A 23,321-nucleotide genomic window follows, 5' to 3' on the forward strand; every position below is an offset into this window, starting at 1 on the left:
GAATTCGTCTGTATACGGGTATTTTTAAAATGAGATGGTACATTTCGGTATATTTCTGAGCCAGCAACAGAGCAGCGACAAAAAAAAAAAATAAAAAAAAATAAATAAATAAAAAAAATATACGTTATACAAAAGAACTATAAGACGAAAATCCGTGGAAGAGTAAAAAGGCTGGCCGAATAATTGAACATATATATGCATAAGTAAAAGTAAAAGTAAATTTTTTTGTTCACAGCGAATCGCTGTTGTTGTGTATTGTTTATTTTAATGGATTTTGCCGCTTAACTAATGGCTACGGCTGCAGCGAGTTGCCCCGCAGTGGAGGCGGACACAGATGCCAGCAACCTAATCTCGGCTACCGTGGTGGCGGGCCTTAAAAACCTGGGCACGATTCTGACGCCCCCCATCACAAAGATTCTCATTGCGAACTCCCTCAAGTTGACCCTTCATCCGGACGCAAGTGAGAAAGACTACTATACCCGCTTTATCTTCTTCGAAGTGATCTAAAGCTAATGCATATCCGTACTCCCACTCCGTAAAGCCATTGCACCGGTGCCTGAAATCTACGCCAACAATGCTGCCAGCGCCAAGCAAAGCGAATATGCCGTCGTTACCCTCTACGCCTTGGCCACCAAGCATGCCTGGGATGGACTGACACTCCGCCAGCAATTGGAGGGACTCGCGGTTCACAGCAGTGCCGTGGATGAGTTGACACGCGTCTACGAGGACAATCGGAAGGATCTGGTGCTGCGTCAACTGCAAGTGGGACACAATTTTCCCCACATCACGGATGTCCAGTGGCGGATTGTGTGCGATGTAAAGTCCTCCACGTCCGCCAGCAGTACAGGAGTTGCGCAGTTTTGCATAAATCTTGGCCGGTTTCAGCAAAGCAGCGGCGAACGGATCACAATTGTGGAGTTCGTGTGCAACGCCGAGGAGCTACATTCCCTGATCAATCGGCTTAAGGAGATCGAGAGGCATTGCAATCAAATGGCCATTAGATAGTAGGAACAAAACAATCTTATAATGTATATTCTCGCAGTAAATAACAATTCGTTTGTCTATGTAAGCCATATACAAAGTCGAAGCTAATAATCTAACCAGTTACCACAGTTCTAATCACAAATAGGCTTCGTAATTTAGCAGCCTCCATGCCACTCCTCTTCTCTTATGTGGTGGGCAGATAATTGTAGTGAGCGGTCTTTCGTTAAAAGAGCCCGTTATATTTCAGCTGTTCGTCGTTGGGCGACAGAATCTTCAATAGGACATCGTAGTTGCTTGGCGCCGTACAGTAAATGGCCCCTGAGAAGTGGGTATTGTCATTCTCCTCGGCAGCAATCACCATGCAATTGTTTTTGATGGTCAGACTCATATTCAGTCCGCGGAAGCGCGAATCCTGCTTGTACAACATAGCATCCTCTTTGGGCATAAAGTAGGGTCGTCCACTGAACGGATTTAGGAAGTCCGCCCAGAAGCCCATCGATAAGAGACGATCGCTGATGTCTCTGGCGGCCAGCACAAACTTGAAAGGATGAGTAAAAGGATTAGTGAATCGCAAAAAAATGTATTCGTTTGAACAGCTCTACCTTGGTGGCGCCTGTTTCGATGTCACCATCATAGCTCAAGGTGAGCAACGTAATGTCCGTCTCCTTGCTTGCAACGGCGCGCACTGGGAACAGTTCGATGAGGGTGTCACGTATCAGTATGGGACACTGGCAGCAGGAGATCTCAAGGCTCGACTTGTCCTTATTTTCCTCTTTGTTGAAATTCACTATCTCCGAGAGTGGAGCCATCAGCTCAATGGTGGAATTATATCCCTGCCAGGCTGGGCCAAAGCCATTCGGCAAGTAGAAGCGATTGCTCTTTGTGGCAGTCAACTCCCAGTTCAGTTCGGACTCAATGCTGTTGACATCGTCGTCGGCGAGCTCACGACTCCTGGTCACTATCTTAAACGGACTGCCTTCGTCCGAAGGGGATCCGCGCTTTGAGTAGTTTACTGCGCTTATCATCATGGCCGCCTTTGGAATATCTGCGCTGAATAACCCAGTCCGGCCGCGGATGCGGGTTGTTGTCGGCACATGCCAGTTACGGCCCACAGTTTCGAGTGTGCGAATCAGTGAACGCGACATTATTATATCATAAGCTACTGCAAATGCGTAAAAATCATTGGCAATGAAAATGGAATGGTCACTGTGTCACACTCTAGTGTCATGATATCCCAATACGTACTTAATTTGTTGCGGCTGGATGAGGTACTTCTATATAATGGCACGGATTCGAGAGTAAGTAAAAATGTACGTAGAATTTACTTTTAATCTGGTATAGTTTGTTTACTATAATACATTTATTTATTTTTATATTTCACTTTGACTTTTGACCAGTGTGACCGAGGATTTATCGTAAAAATATACCGTCCGACCCTCAAAAATATACCGAAACATGCCGTCTCATTTTGAAAATATACCGTAAATATACTGACGAATTCAAGTTCCATTATACATATTCCTCGATTTTGATATTCCATGGAATATTACTAGCTAGCTAATACGCTCAGCTCCAAATGTATAATTTTTTTCGATTATTGAATTAATTTGCTACAAGACTGTTTAACTTTAAGTTCTTATCTTTATTGGATTGTTTATAAAATAAGGTTTAGGGACAACAATGTAATTACTAAAGGCGACACCTGATGGGAAAATGTGAACGTTTCAAAAATGTTTGCCCGTTTTTTTTTTTCATATAAGCCCCATGGAAGCGCCAGTGCGAAACACCTCCGTTATCCTATTTTTGACATGCCGTTTTTTTTCGACATTTTCGAAAAAATTGAGATTTTGATGGCAAAGGAATTGGATCAGGAATTGGCTCTAAGTGGCATTTCTACACGGTTTCTACACTGGTGTATATGTCAAGAGGGTGTCTCACCCGATTCAAGTTCGGTTATCAATACTATCGACTGGATACGAGTGGTGCGCGCCAAATAGAAATTGTTTGAAAGTGAATGAGCGAAAAGGTAGTTCGAAAGTAGTTCTTGCTACAAACTTCTCTGTTTTTCGTTGTTGCAAGCGCGTTTGCAATATTTATTTAATGTTGCATATACATACAATAGATGTATATACGTCATATGTGTGTGTGGGTGTGTGTGTGTAAATTAAATTGTTTTTGTAGTACAAAAGTTATAACAAAATAAATAACAAGAAATTATTTAATACATACAATATTACTCAAACATACATATTATAATCGTAATGCAATCGAGCACGCATCCCACGATTGCCATACATTTTGGTTTACCAGGTGAAGTCCTCCCTCCAGCCCATTTCCCAAAAAACCCCCTCTTTCGCTTCCCTTTCCGTGTCCGCCGTTGGGTAAATAATGAAATACAAGCACAGGCATGGGAAGTGGGGACCGGATTGGACTGGTCTGAACTGAACTGAACTGAAGTGGATGAAGGTGTAGATGAGATGCCACCGCTCAGACATTGGTGGGCGCATCCATGCCACAGATGACCGACTTGACGACCGCCGCTGCCGAAAGGGCGGCAAAGTTCTGCCACTTGCGGGTGGACATGCCGTCCTTGTAGTCGGAGATGCCCTTGACCAGAATGAAGCTCTCGCGGCAATTGCCGATAATGCTGTCAAGGACGCTGCTCATCTCCACATCGGTGGCCAGGAGGCCGTACTTGCGGGCAAACTGGGTGCGCAGATCGTCGCTGCGGACGAGATCCCGGCCAGAGCCAATCGGACCGAGATGCAGCCGCAGGCGGGGCACACCGTTCACCTCGTCGGCGGCAATGGGATGGGCCACCTCGATGACCTCGTTGTTGCCGATGTTCATGAAGAGCTTGTCCGTCTTGGGGTCCGGCCGCCCGAAGTCGCTCTCCGTCTTCTGGGCGAGCGTCTGCTGGGCCTGACCCAGATAGCTCTCCCAAGGACGCTTCAGCTCCATGTTTGCCTGCAGACTCTCGGCGATCTGCTGCAGTGAGTCGTTGATCGGAAAATAGGTCTTCACATCCTCGCCGCTCTTGTACAAATACACATACGGCTTCTCCTTGCTGTAATTGAATGATTGAATCGTATTCGGACTCGGACTCAGACTCAGACACGTACCTGTTGCTTAGGAGTGCCCGCTGTTTGTCCACGTACGAGATGACCACATCGCCCAGCCTCACATGCTTCTTGTAGTCGGTGTAGTGCGGCACACCGCCGGCGACGCCCACTATGAAGACAAAGTCCACCTTTTGGAATGTGCCCAGGAGCCGTGTGGTCGTGTTGCCCGTGGCAGTCATCGCCTCCCTGGTGCTGCCCACCGACGGTAGCTTTGTGCTCACTATCCGATGTGCCCCAATGTTGCCCAAGGTATAGACATTCGATTCACCTGCGCGGAGACGGAGAGGAGAATGGAAGAACAAAACTCGGTCAATCATTCATTCTTGGATTCATTGGGGGGCACATGGGTGGTCGGATTTTGTACAGGGTGATGGAACAGAGTGCGTGACTGGTGCGTAATCAATCCCCCAAAATGATACAAACACAAACATCAGTCCCTCCTTGGACAATCCTTTACCATAACAACACAAAACAAACAGTACAAAACTCACGAAAACATGGAAACAAACAGAACACAGAACGAAGCATATCCGAGGCCAAATTTGAAAGTTGATCTGCAACAGGCCAGGTCCTCCCCATACAATATTTGCAGGAAGGTTTCCCCCGAGTTTGACAATTATTGCAAGCTCATCGTATATGTACAATATAATGCCCATATCCCATACAAATGTTTCTTATATTATGTTATTTTTGCAGTCAAATCTTGGCCTCGATTTGTGTGCAACAGTTTACGATGTGGATGTGGACGTACATAGATATTGGATATTGGAAATGTTGGGACTCGTGTATGGCTTACCAAATCTTCGTTTCTTTTTTGATTTTCTTAGGGTGTTCGTTAGATTGGGATCGGAATCTGTTACGGGTATGCACATTCGAATGGGGTGTGGCAGAGTGGAGGAGGTTAATGTATTGTGGTATTCGTGTGTCGCGCAGTCGCCGGGCAAGCAAAAACAAGCAATAATTTTATGCAAATTCATTCAATAATTGTTGTTGCGTAATAGTTTCATGGCGATGGGGTTGCCACCCAAGTCGTGGTTAGGATACGATTAAGAGGGGGGGGAAGGAGCGACAAAGAGAGAGAAAAAGAGAGAGAGAGTTCAGATATTATTAGTGAGGAGCTTGAGGATGGAGGAGGTACAGAACGAGTCATCAAATCGTTTGCCAGCATTCTATCGTCCACAATCGACTAGTCGATTATTCGATTGTTCGTCGATCAATGGCCCCTCCACCTACCGACTGTGGTGTAGCGAACGAAGGTCTCCTTGTTCTCGAGCATTGCATCCACCGCCAGCTTCTCGCAGTACTGCGCCGTGATGATGGCAATCGTCGGCTGCTTGTTGGAGGCTATCGTCGGCATCTGTTTCACCACCTTGATCTCCTTGTCCTCGTGATGGATGCGGGTGTAGGCATTGTACTCCATCGACTTGATCAGGCCCCGCTCCTGCAGCGACTGTATGACCAGCAGTACGTCCTGCTCGCTCCATCCGTAGTCCCTGCGAAAACAAATGACATGGAATTTTGGTTGAAAGCTCCACTGGCTGATGGATGCGAGCCACACTCACTTGGCCAGGTCCTCGGGCGAAACGGGATTGGGATAGGCCTGCTCGATCAGCTCGAGCACCTTCTCCTGTGTCAGCGGCGGAGATTCGAACTGCGATTCCTCCAGAGAAACTGCGAAAGAGAGGGAGAGAGAGTCCACCATCAGTACAGATCAGATACAGTCAGAGCTGGAGGAGCTAAGGCGCCTGGCTGCGGGGGTTATACGAGCATTTTCATATCGCTTCAGGGGCTGTGGAATCCGTGAACGATGCAACAATGTTAGCAGGTGGGCGTGGCTGGTGGGCTGGTTAGGCAGTGGGTGTGGTCAGGTGGTTAGCACAGAGACGAGGACGGCACTGGGGGTGTTTCCGAGCGGTTTCGTTTGTCGAGAGACGATTAAAATGCCCAAGCAGCGTATTTTAATTGCTGGCTGCAGACAAATTGGTCTCTTAACGTGTCATTTGGGTGGGCGGAGGAGTGGGAGGGCCCCAGAGGGACGCAATGCGCAATGGACACTGATTCCTGGTTGCAAAAGGCAACGACCTGCACTGTCTGCAGTTGGAGCAGCACAGGGCACCACGGTAGCGTTTTTGAGGAGCAAGCAGTTCAACATAGGCATAGTTTGGGAAGCGCTCCTTGCAAGCATCAAGGACAACAGCACGTGGCTCGGCCGACGTTTGAGAGTCAGCACAGTTTGGTGGAAGTTACATTACTGTTGTTTGAGCAGCCTACCACAACAGTTTCAAAATCAATGCATCAAGCAGTTCATCATACACTACTTAAGAAATACAGTAAACACAGTTGTGGGAGTCTTGATTGCAGTTGCAGTTCAGAAGCTTTGGCATTGGGTTTTGCGATGACTGAAGGACCACCAACTACAGTTGTGGTAGCTTTGGCAAGCCCACAGTTGTGCGAGCTTTGGCAAGTAGTTTTCTCAGTAGCAAGCAGTTCTAGTTGCTACAGTTTCAAAATACACGTACAGCTGCTTGATCCGAAGAGGTTGTACAGTTGCCGAGCCACTGGTTTAAGCAGTATTTATTATATTTGTTTAAATTCGCTTTAACATTTATATTTTCAGTGCTTTTGGATTTTGTTGTAGTGTTGGTTTTAGAGCGTGCATTTAGTACGAAAAAACGGAACGAACAAAACAGAACAGAACAAACAACAACGAGTGGAAAAAGAGAGAGAGGGAGAAAAAGTAGTGGTCGGAAGGGGGGTAAGCGGCAGAAACCACGGAAACGACACGCGGATTAGATGATTAGTTGCGGGAGGACCGGAAGTGCGGCAATCACTTCCGCCTGGCACTCAGCTGATCCGTGTACATGTCCAGCCAAATGGCCTTCATCAGATCGCCGCCATCACCTGTTTTCCTCTGCGCCAGCAGCGCCTCCTCGAACTTGCGATTGCAATCGCCGTAGCAGTAGATGATGTAACCATCCCGAGCTGCTTCCCCAGGAACGGGGTCGAGTCGAGTCGAATCAAATCAAAGATTAACAGGAGATGACGACAGATGAAACAGGTCTCTGTTTCAGAGCGGGCTGTACTTACGCGGACGCGATGGCGGGGCCGATGTCTGCTCCAGGATCCGCAGCTCGATCTCGATCGACTGGATCTCCGAGTAGCCGTGCTGCATCAGCTTCATGATCTTCTTGATGAAGCCCACATAGTCTGGAAGAGAGCGGGCGATAGGTCAATCATCACTAGCGAAAACGACCGGAACTGTACCTCTGGGAAAGTCCTGCGGACTGACGAGCTCCTTGAAGAAGTCCTGGGCAATGTGGGCCTGCTTCTCGTCGTTGGTCAGCCAATCGCGGAACCAAAAGCGCAGCGTGCGCGACTCCTGCGAGTGCTTGCCCGTATTGGCGCTGACGAGGAACACCCGAAACTCCAGCGAGAGGGCGGCCGCCTTGCTGGCGCTCTTCTGCCCGGCGACCGTGTCCTTGTTGATGATGATGCCCGTGTGATCGCCGCCGGCCACGTGCACCCGGTCGTTGATCTCGTCCACCAGCTTCCTCTCGATGAGGATCACCGTGCTGTTGGCTGTCTTGCCTCGGGGCGTCATCACGACCTGCTCTGTCCGCGGCGGTGTCTGGCTCCTCCGAGAGGCGCTCGTGTTCTGGCTCTCTGTCTGTTCGCCAGCTGTGGCGCCTCCGCCAACCAGCGGGGCTGCGACACTTTTATTGCTGCCACCGTGCTGCCATTTGTTGTTACTGTTATTGCTGCTATAACTGTTGTTGTTGTTGCTGTTGCCATTCGGCAGGACCCCATTGGCGCTGCCGTTGCCGTTGCCGTTGCCTCCATTCGATGTCTGCGATTTGTTTGGCTTGGGGGGCGGCGGCGGCGGCCCCATCTGTGTGTGAGTTCTCCGCTCTGACATATTTGTACGGTTCCGTCTACGTCTCCGTTTCCAAGCGCGTTTCCCTTTCTCTCCTCAGATCCGACCGTCTATATGGGCGATGGGATGTCCTTGGGCCCGAAAAACTTGATGATGTTGATTGCTGCCAAAAGAAAAGCAAAAGTTGTTGATTGTCAGCAAAGGTACAACAGAGGGGTACAGAGGGGTACAGAGGGGCACGGGTACAGGTACAGGTACAGGTACAGTGGAGCGTGTATGTCATGGATCTAATAGATGGAGGGATATACATGGAAAACACTTCTGTCTGCCATTGGACACCCCTTGCAGCCCTTTGGAAACCCCATCTTTAAAGTCCTCCTCCTTTCTTTTTTGGAATTGTATGCCTTTATCCCTCGTAAAGACTTTTCACTGTGCCTGGCAGCGTATTTTTGGGCCAGGTACTCGCATTTCCATATTCCCGTGGCTCAAATGTTGCCTCCCCCGTCGTCTCCTGGGACGGGAGCCCTCTGACGTTGTCTCTTGTTTCGTGGCTCTGGCAATAAGCCAAACAAAATTAGAATTCATAACTAATTGGTGTCATACATCCCCCCAAGACCCCCCAGACCCCGACCCATCCCCGCCCACCTGCTGGGGAAAATGCGACCCAGTGACTCGCTTTCGACCTGCAAAACAGACCGATAAAACGAGACCAAAACAAACGAAGAAACGCAAGAGGGAAAATCAATAGGAAAACTTGGTAGCACGCTGCCCCTCCCCCCACAAACACAGAGAGGGGTGCACGCCAGACGCCTGTTCCCCGCAATTAAAGCCAAAAGCCAACTTCCGGCCAAAGAGCAGCCGCAAAAAGAGTTTTTTGAACTCTCACTGGGGACAACAGAAACCGAGAGGCAGAGACAGGACCAGAGACACCCGCACCACCACCCACTGGGGCGTTGGGGGTGGCTTGTGTCCGCATATTTACATAGCGAAGGGGGACGGGGGGTGGGGGGGGTGGGGGAGTGTGTGCCCCCCCAGGGAAAAGGCGAATGAACCGGGCAAAAGGCAAAGGGAAATGCAACCAACAAAATTCCAAGGAAATGAAATTTACATTTTTCTCTCCACCATTCGAGAATGCCACATGCCACACGCCACATGCCACAGGGGTGTGCCTCAAGGGTGCTTTACGAGTCCTTCTCTCGAGCAAAACTGTTGAATGGATCCATCCATCTATTCCAAAAGTAGCACCCCTCCTTGATATGTGATTTGATGGGGCCTATCCAAGGCTATATCTGGTTCAAATCTACTGCATTTCGATTGCTGATGGTTTACAGGGCTTACAGGACTTGCAGGAAGGAGGTTTCTTAGGGACTAGCGGCGAAAGGAATAAAGTTTGAAAGGGCTCAGGTCTGTGGAGGCTGAATAAAGTCCCTTATTTTCTCTAGAAATGGTTGAGCACCTGCTGTACTTCCATTCCGCTGGGGGATGTTCCTTTTTGTGTATTCCTATACGATTCTGTACGTATTTACTGCCCTCCTCCATGGTATTCTAAGATTATTGTAGGGCTAAAAGGGCGGGGTCTCTACTTTCAAATTAAGTGTCCGCTTTAGCGAATGTCTACTGTTCAATAGTTCGGATGCAATTGAGAGATGGGCATCCTACAGATATTTGTACTTTAAACAAAACCCAGTGCTTGTCAGACCCTCACTGGCAGTCTGACAGTCACAGTCGCAGACGAAGAGTTTCAGAAACTTGATTCTTAATTATATTAAAGAGATTCTGCACAACCAAGCCCCCCTTAACCCCTTCAACCCCCCCCTTAACTCCTTAACCCCTTCAACCCCCCCTTAACCACTTCTTTTCGTGTGTCAAGGGTGCAGCAGCAGCAGCACTCGAATTTCATGAGCCGGAAATTATTTGCCGTCTGGTCTGCAATTTCAATTAAAAACAAAAAACAGGCACAAAAAACAAGCACATGGAGTACAGTCCCGCCCCTGGGTACCGTACCCCTTTCGAAAGTGCATTTTCTTCACTTCCGCTCCACCGTTTTGGGGAGTTTTCCTATAGTTGGGCGATCTTTTGGGGCCTTTCGGAGATCCCTCTGGCCAGTGCCTGGCGATGCGTAACTCCCAGAGGTCGAATGGATGGCTGTTCAGAGGGCAGGGAAAAAGAGGTTTGGCTGCCAGCAGCGAAAACATTTTATGCTTGACAGAGCCCCAGTCACGTGTCCAGAGGAAAGAGCAGGAAACTGTGGAGGCAAAGAGGCGCTAGAAGGGGATCAATATGGAGGAGCGGGGCAAGGGCCGAGGGGCGAGGGGAGTACCACCATCCAGCATCGTTTCAGCAGCCCACACTTTGAATCTCTCTTTAAAGAACTCTTTTTTCCACTCGAATTTATTGCATTGCGGGTCTGAGAGCCAGAGCCAGAAAAGTGGGCGAACAGGGAGACCCTGCCCACAGACAGGCCACAGCCCGCCCTCATGCCTCATGCGCACAACAGCGGCCACACGAATAGCAAACACACAAGTTGCCATAAGTGAAATGGAGGAAAGGCTTATCGGAACAACAAATACACACTCGTATCAGCCACAGTCCACGCTTCCATGAGGGCCATGAAAGGAAACCTTTGATTCTTTGGATGTAGGAAGGGCAGGGAGATTTTCGCATGGGGAAGGATCTGAGAAGCTATATCTTGAGCAGTGTACAGAGGGCCATAGCTATGGAGAGAGCTATGGAGTGCCCACCTTCGTACACAGCCCTTGCGATGTTCGAAACACTCTATGGGAAAGCAAACTCCCGGCGATAAAAGTTGTTCGGAACCCATTCGAAATGGAGGCACGTAGGCATCGTAGAAACTTTTGCCACATTTCTATAACTGTGACCCCAATCGTACAGGCAGTACGGAGGCATACTTATGGCATGCACTGTAGATAACCAATACTTGCGGTTTCCTGTTGCGAGTGTGGGAAGTGAGGCGAAGTGGCGGCAGCATGTGGCAAGCAAAACGAGCAATCTTCCGACAACAAAGATATTTAGAGATCTTCAGTGTTGTATAACAATACTAAAGCAACACTCCCATGCAAATGGGAATGGGAAACAAAGAAAAAAATCATTTTCAGTGTTGTATAACATCCAAACACTGTCTGGTGAAGCAACAAAGTAAAACGAAAAAATATTCCAACTGGAAAGTACAACCAAGAGATCTTCAGTGCTGCGTAACCACCAAAATGAAACGTTCTACAACACTGTTTGGTGAAGCTAATGCAAAATGGCTACATCTTCCAACTGAAAACTACGACCAAGAGACCTTCAGTGTTGTGTAACCACCAAAATGACACGTTTTGCAACACTGTTTGGTGACGCTAACCCCACTTCCCGGTTTCGTTTCGCATGCAAATGGAGAATCGGTAATGGGGAAATGGCAAACAACGAAAAACCGTCGAATTTGCATTGTATACTCGTTGTTCATGAAAGTAAATGAGCAAACGAGTGGTGGACACATAATCTATGTGGTTTATCTACAAAAAGTAACAACCGCTAATTACCGCATAATTTGTGTTAATTTTGTGTACCTTTTGGAACGTACGGATGGATTGCACGGCTGTAATTAGCCCCAAGAAACCGGCGAAACCGGGAGCTGGGGGAACCGAGGCGAAACGGAACGTGACTCAAAGTTGGAAAACTATTGAACCGATATACGAGTACGAGTACGACAGACAAATAAGCAATTCTCTGACTCACAAATAAGGCAGAGGGCACGGGCACGGGCATATGGCTTTGCCGATTGAGTGTTTCATTAATTACCAATCAACTCTGGGCGGGACAGAGAATGCGATCGTGTCGCATCTGTTGAGTTTCTGGCCATATATTAATAGACCCCCGAACATCTCTGGACATTTTCATCATATTGTTACGAATCATCTCCATTATGATGTCAAGGCCGGTCCAAAATTACGATTATTTCTCCACATCCTCCCTCCCTGCCCCAGCGCTCCTCCCTCCGCGGTCTTTCGGTCTTTCGTTCTTGGAACAGTGAATTTACTTTTCATTTGTTTACAAAACAATTTGCAAGCATTTGATTATGCTTTCATTTTGGAGGGAGCTCTACGGCTGCCTCATAATTTACGATTATTATTAGGAAAAGATTAACGAAATTCAAAGATCAACAGCTATGGAAAATATGTTTTTTTTTGCCGATTTCTATGATGAAGATCCTATAACTATTTTCCACTTGGCAGGCCACAAACCAATTGAATTCACTTTCCCCTGAATATATTCTAAGAACTGGTGTTTTTCTGGCCCCAAAAATCAATGCAAAAAGCCCATCAAATCGTTACAGAATTCCCCACGAAATGACATGGCATCGATCCACTGGAATCAATAGTCGCCTAGATTTTTCCTTGAACTTTGGCTGCAAAAATGAAATATAATAATAAGTGAATCGTAATTTGCATATTTGAATGGCAGAGAAGCCCCCCAACGAATGTTTTTAATTGGAGGACCAGAGAGACCCTCGGATGGGGTCCGAGGTCTGGGGTCTGGGGTCTGGGGTCCCGGTCTCATCGAGAATTGGCGATCAAACTGGGGATGACGTCATCGTCCCACCCAGACTCTGACGCAATGTTTGCGGCATTTTGTGATTATTTTAATCGTGAAACAAGTTCGGGGGGGGGGGGGGGGGGGGAACTCGTGAGAGCAGCGGCGCCTGACCTTCGAAAAAGTACAATCTAAGCTTTGGCCGGGGGGGTGGGAGAGAGGAGGGTAGAGGGGTAGAACTAGATTTGAAATCTCGCCTGCCCCATGCGTCGTCGTTGTGTCTGGATCTGGCTGCTGCCTCGTTTGTTGCCAGATTCTTGCGCAAATCGTGGGGAAAATATTTATACTCTCGAGACACACAATCCACATAGATACACTCGCAAGTGCGTGTGTGTGTGGCGATCCATCGCTTTAGTGGGACACCTTTGAGTCCATGAGGAGGAGGAGGAGGAGGAGGAGGAGGTGGATGGGGCTGGTGCTGGGGTGTCGTGTGGGCGTTGTGTCTTCCTCTTGCTGACGGCTGATGCAATATTCAATTCTGTTGTGGCACCAAGTTTCGTCACAAGTGGCATGCGTCATCTGTGGTCCCCCTCCCACCTAACCCCTACCCCCTACCCCTTGCCGATTGAAGCGGTTGATCAATTAGCTCTGTGGATCAATATACCCCCTCCAATGCGTGGGTGGGTTGGTTGGATGCCCCACCCCCCTCCTATGTCCAATTGCAGGCATGCACGCAACATCGCACTTGCCACGGGCTGGACCCGGCCACGCAGGCGGGATACCCTGTAAAAAGCTGCACCAAAAGAGGCAAAAGAAGACGAGGCTTCGTTCTGGCTGTCGATCACTAAGAACTAATGTTTGCCCCTCATTTCCCCTGGATTCTCATGGAGTGCCCCTGCCCCTGCCTCCGATCCACCTCACCAATATACCCTTGCCCCAGGAAAAGTCCTTCTTTGTTTTTCCAACTTCTTGGAATTAGCGCCTGGGCGCCTGGGTGTGCGGGTGGTTCTTGGCTTCTTTGGGGTCTCTGCCGGGGCGGGTGGGTGCTTAATAAATTAGACCATCAGCAGCAGCAGCGACTGTGCAGCAGTTTCTTGACAGTTTTATGGCCCCGTAATACAGCCCCGAATGCAGCTCCACCCCACACGGCCCCGTCTTCTAGATGGGTTCTCCATTCACTGTGTCAGTGGTGGTTTTCTTTTAAGAGTGGGCTAAAGTGTGACCTACATTACGCCTGGCAAGCGGGTGGGGAGGGGGCAGGGTGGCGGGGTAGTAGCCCTTCCGGTTTTGGGGGATGAAGGGGGATAACGCACATAAGTAGTGCCACAACTCGGACACAACCCTTATGTTTGTTGTGGAGACGTGTGGTGGCCCATTTTGAGAGACGATTCATGGAAGATTCATGGCTGATTCATGGCTGATTCAAAGCCGATTCATGGCTTATCCATAGCCGATTCAAAGCCCATCCATAGCCAATTTAAAGCCGATTTATAGCCCATTCATGGCCGATCCATAGCCCATTCCTAGCCGATTCAAAGCACATTCATAGCCGATCCAAATCCCATTCATAGCCGATCCATAGCCGATTCGAAGTTCATTCATAGCCGATCTATAGCCCATCCATAGCCGATTCATAGCCCATCCATTACCGATTCAAAGCCGATTCATAGCCCATCCATAGCCGATTAATGGCTGATTCATAGCCGATTCCTAGCCCATTCCTAGCCGATTCATAGCCCATCCATAGCCCATCCATAGCCCATCCATAGCCGACCCATATCCCATCCCTGTGCCCCAAAAAGCAGCCAAAATGTAGGCAGCTTTTGCTCAAAACCAATGCCAAAGCGGTTCCGGTTACAGTTGTAGGGGTCGGTCTCCATTCCCCTCATCCCCTCTAGGCTCTAATTACAAATACAACTTTCAAATATGCCGCTGCCCCACACACACACAGACACACACGGGGGGCGGGGGCAGGGCATGTGTGCCCCACTCACGTCTCAAATATCATTTGATTATCGCATTGAGTGTACTCGTGAATGAGACTAGCTCTGGGCTCCCATTTCCCCCTCGTGCCCCCTTTTCAGGCATCATATCAATTTACAGCAACGCCCCATTTCCCGCCTCAATCTAGGGAGTCGCTCCAATGCCCCAAAGAGGCAAAGTGCGAAAACAAATCAAATCTAGGGGAAAAAAACGAATGGAAATTACGAGTATTTTTAAATGCAGAGAGGCAGCAGAGGCAGTAGAGCCCCCCAGAGCACCCCAGAGCCCCACAGAGCCCCTCAGAGAAGCACAGAGAGCACCCGAGAGCCCCTCAGTGCCCCTCAGAGCCCCGCAGAGCCCGCCAGAGCCCCTCAGAGCCCCAAAAGCACCCCAGAGCCCCTCAAAGCCCCCCAGCGGTGCCTCAGCGCCCCTCAGAGCACCCCCAGAGGCCCCTCAGCGCCACTCAGAGCAACCCCAGAGGCCCCCAGATGCCCCCCAGAGGCCCCCCAAAGCCATAGACAGATGTCGGACAAAGCAACGGGTGCTACGGACTCGAGCACGAGTATCTTCTTCAAAGGTTGAATGAACCGATTCGATCCGATCCGATCCGATCGATTCCGCTCCGCACCGCACCGATTAGCGGAGCCCCGTCTCCCGCCTTCGGGGAAACACTCGCCAAAATATGGAGAGCAAAACAATGGAGATCTCCACTCTGGAAGGAGATTGAAACCATTTGAAACGGCTCTAGATTATACCCAGAGAAAAAAGCGGTACAATTTCAATGGAGGCGAATCTCTAGGGATGCATTTTTGCTGAATGAATAGAATAGAACTTTCCTTCTTTATAGAGAGGTTCCCAATAGATTTGCTCCGAGAGTGGAAATTGCAATCAGAAATTGAGAGATATCTTCCCTACCATCTATGAGAATAATAAACTTTTCGAACACTGGCTACTAGGGGCCTTCAGCTCTGCTGTTTACATTTTTCTAAAAATATGTTAATTAAATTAATGTTTTCAGGTTTAGTATGCTCAGGAAATGTCTTTAAAGAGTTCTTTTGTGCAAACATCTGAAAGGTCCATCCACTAAGAGAGCGGTTTAGCCGTATTATAATTAATTAACTTTCAAGCGTCTTTAAATGGTATATTTAATGTTTATAAATTGAATATACATACATATTTCCAGCTAATTAAATATATTTTATATAAATCCAACTGAATTCCGTTCAACTTCACAATTTTTGGGTAGAAAAACCGTATATTTCATTGAAATATGGCAGATTTGTTCATACATTTTGCTCTGCGAATGGAACCCAAAGCTCCTTCAGTTATTGGCAGCATCCCATACCATCCCCTTCCATCCTTCCTTGTGGATAGACCTTCCTTAGATAAATCAAATTTCATTATATTTTCAATCGAAATTTTGCTTTAGACTTCAATCAAATTTGGCACGGAATAAATTTTGATCGGTTCTAAAATATGTTACAAATAAATTCAATCAATGTTGCTGTCAAAATTTGTTGCCTCAAGTCCAGAACTGGAAACCAAAAACCAAAAGTTGTGTATGATCGAAATTTCTGCATACTGGTAGACCCTGAGAATGAGATCATTTTTATACCTCTATTTGTATCTCTCTCCCTCTCGCTCTCGATGTCGTTGTTGCTGTTGCTGTCGTTGTTGCTGTCGCTGCTGCTGCCGCTGTTGCTGTCTCTCTCTCTCTCTCACAGCATCTGTAGCTGTGTGTGTCTGTGTGTTTCTGTATTTGTGTATTTCTGTGTTTGTGTATCTCTGTATCTGTTTTTCGCTATGGGACCTCGTTTTTCGGTGCTTTTTTGTATACAATTTGGCTGGCCAAATGTTTTTGGCATCGTTAAAATTGTTGAAATATCCCCTGGCACTGGAACAACATCAACATTAAACAAAACAATCGTTGACCGAAATGCAGGTCACGCAGAAATAAAACAAACGATTTCGGGGAGGGGTCGAAGAGCTGCTTTCCTCGCACTTCCTAGCAGCCCCGAGAGCTCCCGTCGTGGTCCACCGACGTCAGATCAAGGAATGGACGGACCATGCTATAGAGCCCGCGATTCTCCCGGATATAGCCACGCTTCACGGCCATGTCGAGCTTATCCGCCACACCGTTCCAGAAGCGCCAGTCTTCGGGCTTTGGCTGCGGATCGTACAGATACATCGTACAGATACATCGTACAGATACATCGTGCAAACAGTGGATGAAGAATGGAAGGACATACCTTATTCCTGCGGTACACCTCCTCAAAGATATCCTCGAGGGTGACTGGTGCCTGGAAAGAAGCCACCACGGGAATAACCTGAACGGAGAATCGAGAGAACCGGGACACGGTCATGTCCGGGTGGTATTCCAGTTTCATCTTGTTACGCTCTTTTGAGATTCACTACGCTTACAGTACGTTTGTTACGTTTCTTACGGTTTACTATTTTTTGGGGTCTTAATAGATTGAAAAGTAATTATTAACTCTACAAGGAAAACCGAGCGATTGACTGACAAATCAAAGGTTTCTTTGGCAATGGATTTGTTTCGGTCGAGGGAACAATTGAGATTCTATAGAGATTTGACGGAGCAGCAAATGACAAGTAGCCATAGGCCTATCACTTATGGGAGACTTGTAGTACATCGAATCAATATGCCTTGACGCCCGTTTGCCAGGGTACTAGTCCGGAGGGTAAACGGAAATGGACTTGGATTATTTGAGAGCGCACATAAAGAATAAACAATAAAGAACCCAAAACAGAATAGTTATCAACGAAATTCAAATAATAAAACTGCTGAGGGAGAGGGGGAGCGACGCAGAGGGGCGGAGAGGCCGAGAACGAGACAGTCATAAAGGGTAATCGTTTTTGGCTCAGCTTAATGGAGGTCAATATCGTTATACAGCCTTGTCCCTGTCCCTGTCTCTGTCTCTGTCTCTGTCTCTGTCTCGAAATTTAAATTCAACTGCACCGAACAATTGTCTACGATACAGCCCCGAGACCCGTACGCTCGACGCCGTAATCCGATCTCTCAGATGAGGTAGAAGATGAGTAGAAGCCACCCTTGGAAAGGAGAAAATGTGGCATAAATCCGCACAAAAGTTTCCGTTTCGGGTACTTGCTCTCTGCAACTCTTACAAATTATACGAATTTTTGCAACATTTTTACAGTCTCATCCGTTCGCTTATGGTACATTTTTCACAGCCAATCAGCCTGTTTCTTATTTTAGGTACCCCCATTTTGAGCACTCGAATGATTCACATCTCGGAGCTTAAGGCGAAAACTATTCCAAGAACTTTTCGAACAAAAAAGGCCACCCAAAAAGGGTATTGACTATTTCTCTTTAGTCATCAGTTTGGCGGGCCCTGAAGTGGAGTGTTTATAAATAGATGTGTACATGTTTTTGGTGAAAGTACAACAAAGACATTGTTGTGGGGGCGACACAGGCCCTAGAGGCCCCCACCACTTGTACCACAATCCCCGCATGGGACACTCACCTGTTGAACGTTGAGGGTCCGCAAATGACGTGGTTTTTGTTGTTTTTCTTTGTATTATATGTGCAACCGGTTTGTACTTTTTCGGCTATTTTTATTGTTTATTTCTTTATGGGTTTTGTTCTTCTACACGGAGAGAAAAAAAGAAGAGCTTTACAAACACGAAGTGGGCTAAAAAAAAAAAATGCGAAAAATTTCATATCTTATCTTATCGGAAGAGGGGAGAGGAGAGCATAAAGAGCACGAAGAGTGCGGAGTGCGGTGTGGAGCAGGTGGAAGAATGTCTCATTATCATCAAATGATAAGAGGCACATCGATATAGTGGTTTCGTTCTGTTTGTTGTTTGGTGATTTCGGAACGGGCCTGTGATGGGGTTGTAACTACAATAAATAGTCCCGTCCCCGCTGACTGTGCTCTAAAATTGCCCGCTGACGTCAGGCTGCGCTCCAAAAAGGTAGGGAGGATGAGTCACCTCTCACACTCCCTCTCTCCCTCTGCCGATCTACCGTCGAGCGTTCTTCCACTGACGTCATAAGCTCAGCAGCGGATAGGACAACAAAGGGGAGGCAGAGAAGACAATAGGGTTGCACTTGAAACGGTATCCACAAACCGAACCGGTTCACCTTCAGCTGATCACAGCCCCGCGCCATCCTACCACTGCTCTGGCTCTCCTCACTCCATTCAAAATCTCAAAAAAATTGCTGCTGCGCCGTTCACTTGCAAAACACAACAACACGACAACAAAACAACAACAAAAACCAACAAAATTTCCAACAAACTAAAAGATAACATTATCTAGACATAGGTACAATGTGTATTGTGTGTGCTTATACATAGGTACACACGCGTTCCGTTTCAAAAAACTCTCTGGTTGTATTAATAAATTACAGTGTCCGAAAATGCGCGCGCGTCACTTACACTTTTACACTAAACAGCACGCACAAAACAAAAAACATACAGTCGAGTTCTGCTCAGTACACTTACGCCAAAATGCCGGCAAAACAAATTGGAGAGAAATAAAGTGTGGACCCGTCGTCGGTGCGTGCAGTTCGAAAAAAAAAACAAAAGTAAACAGCCAACTCTACACGGGGAACTACGGATTTGGTACAGAATGGGAGGAAAAAAGGGTGTGAACAACGGGCAAAAACGCCCAGAAAAGCCAACTGATGGATTGTAGAATCCACCCCTTTTGCCCAACATACCTTGGAGGCAAAAGCCAATTTTGTCATCAAGGTATATTATCTTCACTCGCGAGGTGAAATTAGTACGAACCGTGCAATTCACGTTGGATTTTTTGCCTGTTGTCCATACCCTTTTTTATAGCCCATTCAAAATTACGAATCATTTTTTTGTCGCAGGAGAGAGCACCTATCGATAAAATTATATATCGTTCGACACTTAGAAATATACCGAAATACGTTACAAATTTCAAAATATTCTGTGAAAATACTGACGAATTATATTCAAATTCCTCATATTTCTCGTTTTTGACATTCGGTTAAATAGTAATAGTTAGCTAAGACCCTCAGATCTGAACTCATAATTTTATCCGATTGATGAATCACTTGCCAACAAAACTGGCTAACTTTTGGTTTTCTTTTTATTTAATTATTTGTTGAAAAACCGGTTTAAACAAAACCGGTCAACAACAATAACCCCCAAATGTATTTCCTTACATGGTAACTACACGCTAACTACAAATTTGCTACATATTAACAGTTTATTTTATATAAGCCTCATCAAGCGCCAGTGTGAAAAAGTTCCGTTATCCACTTCTTGAAATGGTTTTATTCCGGCATTTTAAAAAAATAATTTAATTTTGATGGATCGGGAATTCTATGTTGATCACGAATTTGTATTCGATGTGGTGTAAATAGCATTTCTTCACGATTTCTGAATTGGTGCATTGGACAAGACGGTGAGTCCTATCCATACAGTATTCTGTATGGTTAGTGGTCCTATGCTAGAAAATACTATGAAAAATATACAATTGGCAAGGTGTGTGAGCTAGAAATGGTATCTTAGCTGGCAGTGTATCGAACCAACATACCGTCTGACCCACAGAAATATACCGTCTCATTTTTAAAATAAATATACCGATGAAAAACGAACGTAGCCCATTTAAACCCCCTTTATTTAAACAGTATAATAACTTGAGTTAAACCGCGGAAAATAATACTAATAATAATATAAATAATCCTATCCTTCATCTTTACTAAACTAGCTTTACATTACTAGCTAGCTAATACATCAGCCCTAGACACATTATTTTACACCAGTGATGATTCAATGATTTTAAATGCTTCCTTTAATTTGATTGTGTCTAAATTAAGGTTTGATCAAATAAAATAAAATTAATATTAAAATTATGGTTTCCAAGCTGATTTGAAACATTACTAATGACTTATTCTCAGATTGACATGTTTTAGGCCTAATTATGCATTTTAATGATAAGTAAGTATCATACCCCGCCCAGGCCATGGTCACATCAAGGTATCATTTTCCGAATACTCTACCTTCCAATCAGATGGCAAACGCATTCCCGCTGGCACAAACATCGGCATCTCGCCCCTTTACCTGGGTCGCCGCGAGGAGCTCTTCAGTGAGCCCAACAGCTTCAACCCGGAGCGCTTCAATGTAGTCACAAGCGCCGAGAAGCTCAATCCCTATGCCTACATACCCTTCTCTGCGGGGCCGCGCAACTGCATTGGTCAAAGTTTGCCATGCTCGAGATTAAGGCCAACGTCCTGCGTCACTACCACATCGACTTTGTCGGTGACACAACGTAGCCGCCTGTGGTCATTGCTGAACTGATATTGCGCACCAAGGACCCGCTACTGTTCAAGCTGCAGGATCGCGTCTACTAACCACAATCGCATTCTCGCGTAAAGCGATTTCTGTATCTGTAAATAATAATGAAACCCCTTAAAACGTACAGCTGGGCTTGGCTTTCTTCTGGGAAAAAGATCCTAAATCAATGAAAGCCAGGAACAGCTTATAAGTATTTAGCACCAAGTTTATTTTTACAGCCAACAGAGGTAATTCCTCATTCTTCCTTCCGAAGTTAAAACCAAACAAATACAATTCAGGAAGAGGCCCAGATGACTAACAGAGCATTGGTACTGTATCGAATTACAGTATTACAAATAAATGCGCATTGCATCGCTTATGTCCCGTTTCATGTTACACATTGGGCACTTGTGAGAGGAGCGTATGGCGGTTTCGATGCATTGGCGACAAAAAATGTGTCCATATTTTGCCAACAATGGCTCCCGTACGCTTTCCAGACAAACCGGGCACTTGTAGTCCCCATCCGAAGGCTCGTTTTCGTCGTTGCGCCTGCGCATCGGACTCGATGGGTTATGGGTATTAGAGCTAGCAGAACTAATATTGGCTAATATTGGAAAAGCAGAAAAATTAGTCTCTTGAATGAGGTTAAGATTTCGTAGACATACTGGTGGATGTTTCAACTTCCTCCTGGGAATTATCTACCCCGATTGGAACGGGAACATTCGGGCCAGATTGGGAAGTATTGTCGCTCACAGTATTTAGAAAGTTCCCCATGTCGGAAATTTCCAAGAAGTTTTTTCTACACGTTTTAGTTTTACAATTGGGAAAACGTCAAGAGTTTTTCGGCACCACTGGATTGTAGTGGAATACCAATCGATAGCTGTAAAAATACATATATAGTATCGGTTCGGTAAAAACAAATTACCAACTCCTGGCGCTATTATTTAATTAATCACTATTTTTTTAGCCACAATAAAAAAGAGATATGCAGAATTATAACTAAAAGCCGTTATTTTTTTGGGATTTTTATGGTATAGATACAATAACTGAAGACAAACGGGTTTAATTCTAAACAACCCTTATGTACATGCATGGTAATGCCCTCACAATCCACAACTCAACCTGCTAATGCATGAAATTAATTGAACGGTTCTGTGTTATTAATAATTACATACGTATAATTTATGCGCTACAAATCGCTGCTTGAATTTGATATACCGTCTGCAAGGGTATACAAATGACATGCTGTTTTCTCTTTCTATTGACAAACGGGATAAAATAGTTTAAAACAGGCGCTAAAGCACACACACATATGCAAACGAGCAGTTTTGGCATGCATACATATGTAAACACAAATCTATGGCGAATGGCAGAGTAGGACAGAAAATCAGCAAAGGAAAACGCAAGAAAACAGCAGCACGCACTTGTATTCTCTGCCGAGAGGACGCCATCCCGCTCACACTCGCACTCACAGGCCAGACAACAGCTGTATCCTCTTCGAAGCACAACACCTATTGTCTCCCGCTTACACATACTGAACCCTACATTCTCTTGTGGCGCAAAATAGCCCATCAGAAACCACGCAAAACGGCTGGCAAGAAGAAGTTGATCTGCGGTTGAGTAGAAATGGATTCTTTTGGCAGCAAGAGCGACTGCGCGTTGGAGAGTTCAGAGATGGAGTTTGTAAGTAGATCAAATCTGTGCGAAACAATTAAAACACTGTAAAATTACACGCTATATGAAGTCGCAGTCGCAGTTACCGTGGAAAAATAAGAAAACGAAGGACGATGCTATTAAACGCTGGGTGATTTCGCAGGAGAAATACTTCCCGCTGAGGTCGAATGAGATGCCCAGCTATGAGACACTCGACAAATCCCAAAGTGAAGATGAGGCCCAGGAAAGTCATTCGGAAACTTTGTCCTTTGGAGACTATATCAACATATCTTCGAAGAACTGTGTCCGCAAGCTGAGTGACCTCAAGTTTGGTGACCTCAAGTTTGGTGACCTTAAGTTTGGTGACCTCAATTTGGGTGGCGATCAGCCCGAGGAAACTCCTAATAATCAGTACAAAGGCAATTGCAATGTACAAAAAGTAAGACCACAAATTCACGATTTCGTTCATAGATGCTGACCAACCGTTCCCCTTCTTTTCGATAGATTGATGGGGAGTCTCCCCATATCGGTAAGCCTGTGGAGTATTTGTCCGCTCTTGCGGCCCCATCGCCATTCGACCGTCCCAAGGAGACAGACACCACTTGTACTTCCTTCTGGATATAATCTCTGGGCGCTTCGCCCTGATGGTCGCACAGGCAACACTTACTAAACTTTTCCGCTATGGAGTCGTGTCATTTGAAAGTAAACATGCACATGCATTCACAGTATGTATGGCTAGTGGATAAGCTAAAGAGACCTGTTCAATAAAGTCTTTGTACCAATAAGCAAAAATTAAAACTGTTTTGTGGCGCCGAATCATAATATAGCCAGTGTAGCAGAGATGGAAAAGCAATGTCATTGACATTTTATTCAATCTCAATT

The 23,321-nt window shown here is 46.3% G+C and overlaps 6 protein-coding genes across 15 annotated transcripts; 3 read left to right on the forward strand and 3 right to left on the reverse strand.

Annotated features, from left to right (window-relative positions):
• The first annotated feature begins 80 nt into the window (after nucleotides 1-80).
• LOC108164707 (COMM domain-containing protein 3) lies at nucleotides 81-1,100 on the forward strand. Its single transcript, XM_017300581.2, has 2 exons — nucleotides 81-460; nucleotides 542-1,100. Exons 1-2 carry the CDS (start codon nucleotides 289-291, stop codon nucleotides 1,003-1,005), a joined length of 636 nt encoding a protein of 211 aa, XP_017156070.1. The 5' UTR covers nucleotides 81-288; the 3' UTR covers nucleotides 1,006-1,100.
• LOC108164706 (methylmalonic aciduria and homocystinuria type D homolog, mitochondrial) lies at nucleotides 1,003-2,395 on the reverse strand. 2 transcript variants are annotated; one of them, XM_017300580.2, is made up of 3 exons: nucleotides 2,230-2,395; nucleotides 1,587-2,143; nucleotides 1,003-1,522 (listed from the first exon to the last, which is right to left on the reverse strand). In XM_017300580.2, exons 2-3 carry the CDS (start codon nucleotides 2,127-2,129, stop codon nucleotides 1,208-1,210), a joined length of 858 nt encoding a protein of 285 aa, XP_017156069.1. In that variant the 5' UTR covers nucleotides 2,130-2,143; nucleotides 2,230-2,395; the 3' UTR covers nucleotides 1,003-1,207. The 2 variants fall into 2 exon arrangements, with proteins under 2 accessions (XP_017156069.1, XP_017156068.1); XM_017300579.2 differs by having other exon boundaries at nucleotides 1,587-2,146; nucleotides 2,230-2,394.
• A 651-nt stretch (nucleotides 2,396-3,046) lies between these two features.
• On the reverse strand, nucleotides 3,047-19,138 carry LOC108164679. 7 transcript variants are annotated; one of them, XM_017300537.2, is made up of 10 exons: nucleotides 18,981-19,138; nucleotides 18,000-18,122; nucleotides 7,371-8,143; nucleotides 7,194-7,313; nucleotides 7,008-7,088; nucleotides 5,669-5,777; nucleotides 5,340-5,599; nucleotides 4,903-4,959; nucleotides 4,107-4,374; nucleotides 3,047-4,051 (listed from the first exon to the last, which is right to left on the reverse strand). In XM_017300537.2, the coding sequence occupies exons 3-10, from the start codon at nucleotides 8,020-8,022 to the stop codon at nucleotides 3,472-3,474; spliced, it is 2,127 nt and encodes a 708-aa protein (XP_017156026.1). In that variant the 5' UTR covers nucleotides 8,023-8,143; nucleotides 18,000-18,122; nucleotides 18,981-19,138; the 3' UTR covers nucleotides 3,047-3,471. The 7 variants fall into 7 exon arrangements, with proteins under 7 accessions (XP_017156026.1, XP_033247142.1, XP_017156025.1 ...); XM_033391251.1 differs by having other exon boundaries at nucleotides 18,955-19,138; XM_017300536.2 differs by having other exon boundaries at nucleotides 18,915-19,138.
• A 1,229-nt stretch (nucleotides 19,139-20,367) lies between these two features.
• LOC108152219 (cytochrome P450 4d1-like) lies at nucleotides 20,368-20,940 on the forward strand. Its single transcript, XM_017281401.2, has 2 exons — nucleotides 20,368-20,450; nucleotides 20,524-20,940. Exons 1-2 carry the CDS (start codon nucleotides 20,444-20,446, stop codon nucleotides 20,808-20,810), a joined length of 294 nt encoding a protein of 97 aa, XP_017136890.1. The 5' UTR covers nucleotides 20,368-20,443; the 3' UTR covers nucleotides 20,811-20,940.
• Nucleotides 20,941-20,996: 56 nt separating this feature from the next.
• LOC108151824 (E3 ubiquitin-protein ligase RNF125-like) lies at nucleotides 20,997-21,662 on the reverse strand. Its single transcript, XM_017280695.2, has 2 exons — nucleotides 21,452-21,662; nucleotides 20,997-21,390 (listed from the first exon to the last, which is right to left on the reverse strand). Exons 1-2 carry the CDS (start codon nucleotides 21,558-21,560, stop codon nucleotides 21,137-21,139), a joined length of 363 nt encoding a protein of 120 aa, XP_017136184.1. The 5' UTR covers nucleotides 21,561-21,662; the 3' UTR covers nucleotides 20,997-21,136.
• Nucleotides 21,663-21,926: 264 nt separating this feature from the next.
• Nucleotides 21,927-23,231, forward strand: LOC108151605. Of its 3 annotated transcripts, XM_033386006.1 has the most exons (4): nucleotides 21,962-22,336; nucleotides 22,375-22,469; nucleotides 22,531-22,878; nucleotides 22,944-23,231. In XM_033386006.1, the coding sequence occupies exons 2-4, from the start codon at nucleotides 22,413-22,415 to the stop codon at nucleotides 23,061-23,063; spliced, it is 525 nt and encodes a 174-aa protein (XP_033241897.1). In that variant the 5' UTR covers nucleotides 21,962-22,336; nucleotides 22,375-22,412; the 3' UTR covers nucleotides 23,064-23,231. The 3 variants fall into 3 exon arrangements, with proteins under 3 accessions (XP_033241898.1, XP_033241897.1, XP_033241896.1); XM_033386007.1 differs by having other exon boundaries at nucleotides 21,927-22,469; nucleotides 22,537-22,878; XM_033386005.1 differs by having other exon boundaries at nucleotides 21,962-22,469.
• The last annotated feature ends 90 nt before the right edge of the window (nucleotides 23,232-23,321 follow it).

The sequence above is a fragment of the Drosophila miranda genome, chromosome XL (assembly GCF_003369915.1).
Source record: "Drosophila miranda strain MSH22 chromosome XL, D.miranda_PacBio2.1, whole genome shotgun sequence".
Classification (NCBI taxonomy): Eukaryota; Metazoa; Arthropoda; class Insecta; order Diptera; family Drosophilidae; genus Drosophila; species Drosophila miranda.

What these genes read in the sequence shown, in the direction of transcription:
- LOC108164707 (XM_017300581.2), top strand. Translation starts at nt 289, where the DNA reads ATGGCTACGGCTGCAGCGAGTTGCCCCGCAGTGGAGGCGGACACAGAT. An exon ending in GACCCTTCATCCGGACGCAA is followed by an intron (nt 461 to 541) that starts GTGAGAAAGACT and finishes CACTCCGTAAAG; the next exon opens with CCATTGCACCGGTGCCTGAA.
- LOC108164706 (XM_017300580.2), bottom strand. Translation starts at nt 2,129, where the DNA reads ATGTCGCGTTCACTGATTCGCACACTCGAAACTGTGGGCCGTAACTGG. An exon ending in TCGAAACAGGCGCCACCAAG is followed by an intron (nt 1,523 to 1,586) that starts GTAGAGCTGTTC and finishes CATCCTTTCAAG; the next exon opens with TTTGTGCTGGCCGCCAGAGA.
- LOC108164679 (XM_017300537.2), bottom strand. Translation starts at nt 8,022, where the DNA reads ATGTCAGAGCGGAGAACTCACACACAGATGGGGCCGCCGCCGCCGCCC. An exon ending in GCTGGCGCAGAGGAAAACAG is followed by an intron (nt 5,778 to 7,007) that starts GTGATGGCGGCG and finishes TCTCTTTCGCAG; the next exon opens with TTTCTCTGGAGGAATCGCAG. An exon ending in CGTTCGCTACACCACAGTCG is followed by an intron (nt 4,960 to 5,339) that starts GTAGGTGGAGGG and finishes TACCCGTAACAG; the next exon opens with ATTCCGATCCCAATCTAACG.
- LOC108151824 (XM_017280695.2), bottom strand. Translation starts at nt 21,560, where the DNA reads ATGGGGAACTTTCTAAATACTGTGAGCGACAATACTTCCCAATCTGGC. An exon ending in GGAAGTTGAAACATCCACCA is followed by an intron (nt 21,391 to 21,451) that starts GTATGTCTACGA and finishes TTCCAATATTAG; the next exon opens with CCAATATTAGTTCTGCTAGC.
- LOC108151605 (XM_033386005.1), top strand. Translation starts at nt 22,413, where the DNA reads ATGGATTCTTTTGGCAGCAAGAGCGACTGCGCGTTGGAGAGTTCAGAG. An exon ending in AGAGTTCAGAGATGGAGTTT is followed by an intron (nt 22,470 to 22,530) that starts GTAAGTAGATCA and finishes CGCTATATGAAG; the next exon opens with TCGCAGTCGCAGTTACCGTG. An exon ending in GCAATTGCAATGTACAAAAA is followed by an intron (nt 22,879 to 22,943) that starts GTAAGACCACAA and finishes TCTTTTCGATAG; the next exon opens with ATTGATGGGGAGTCTCCCCA.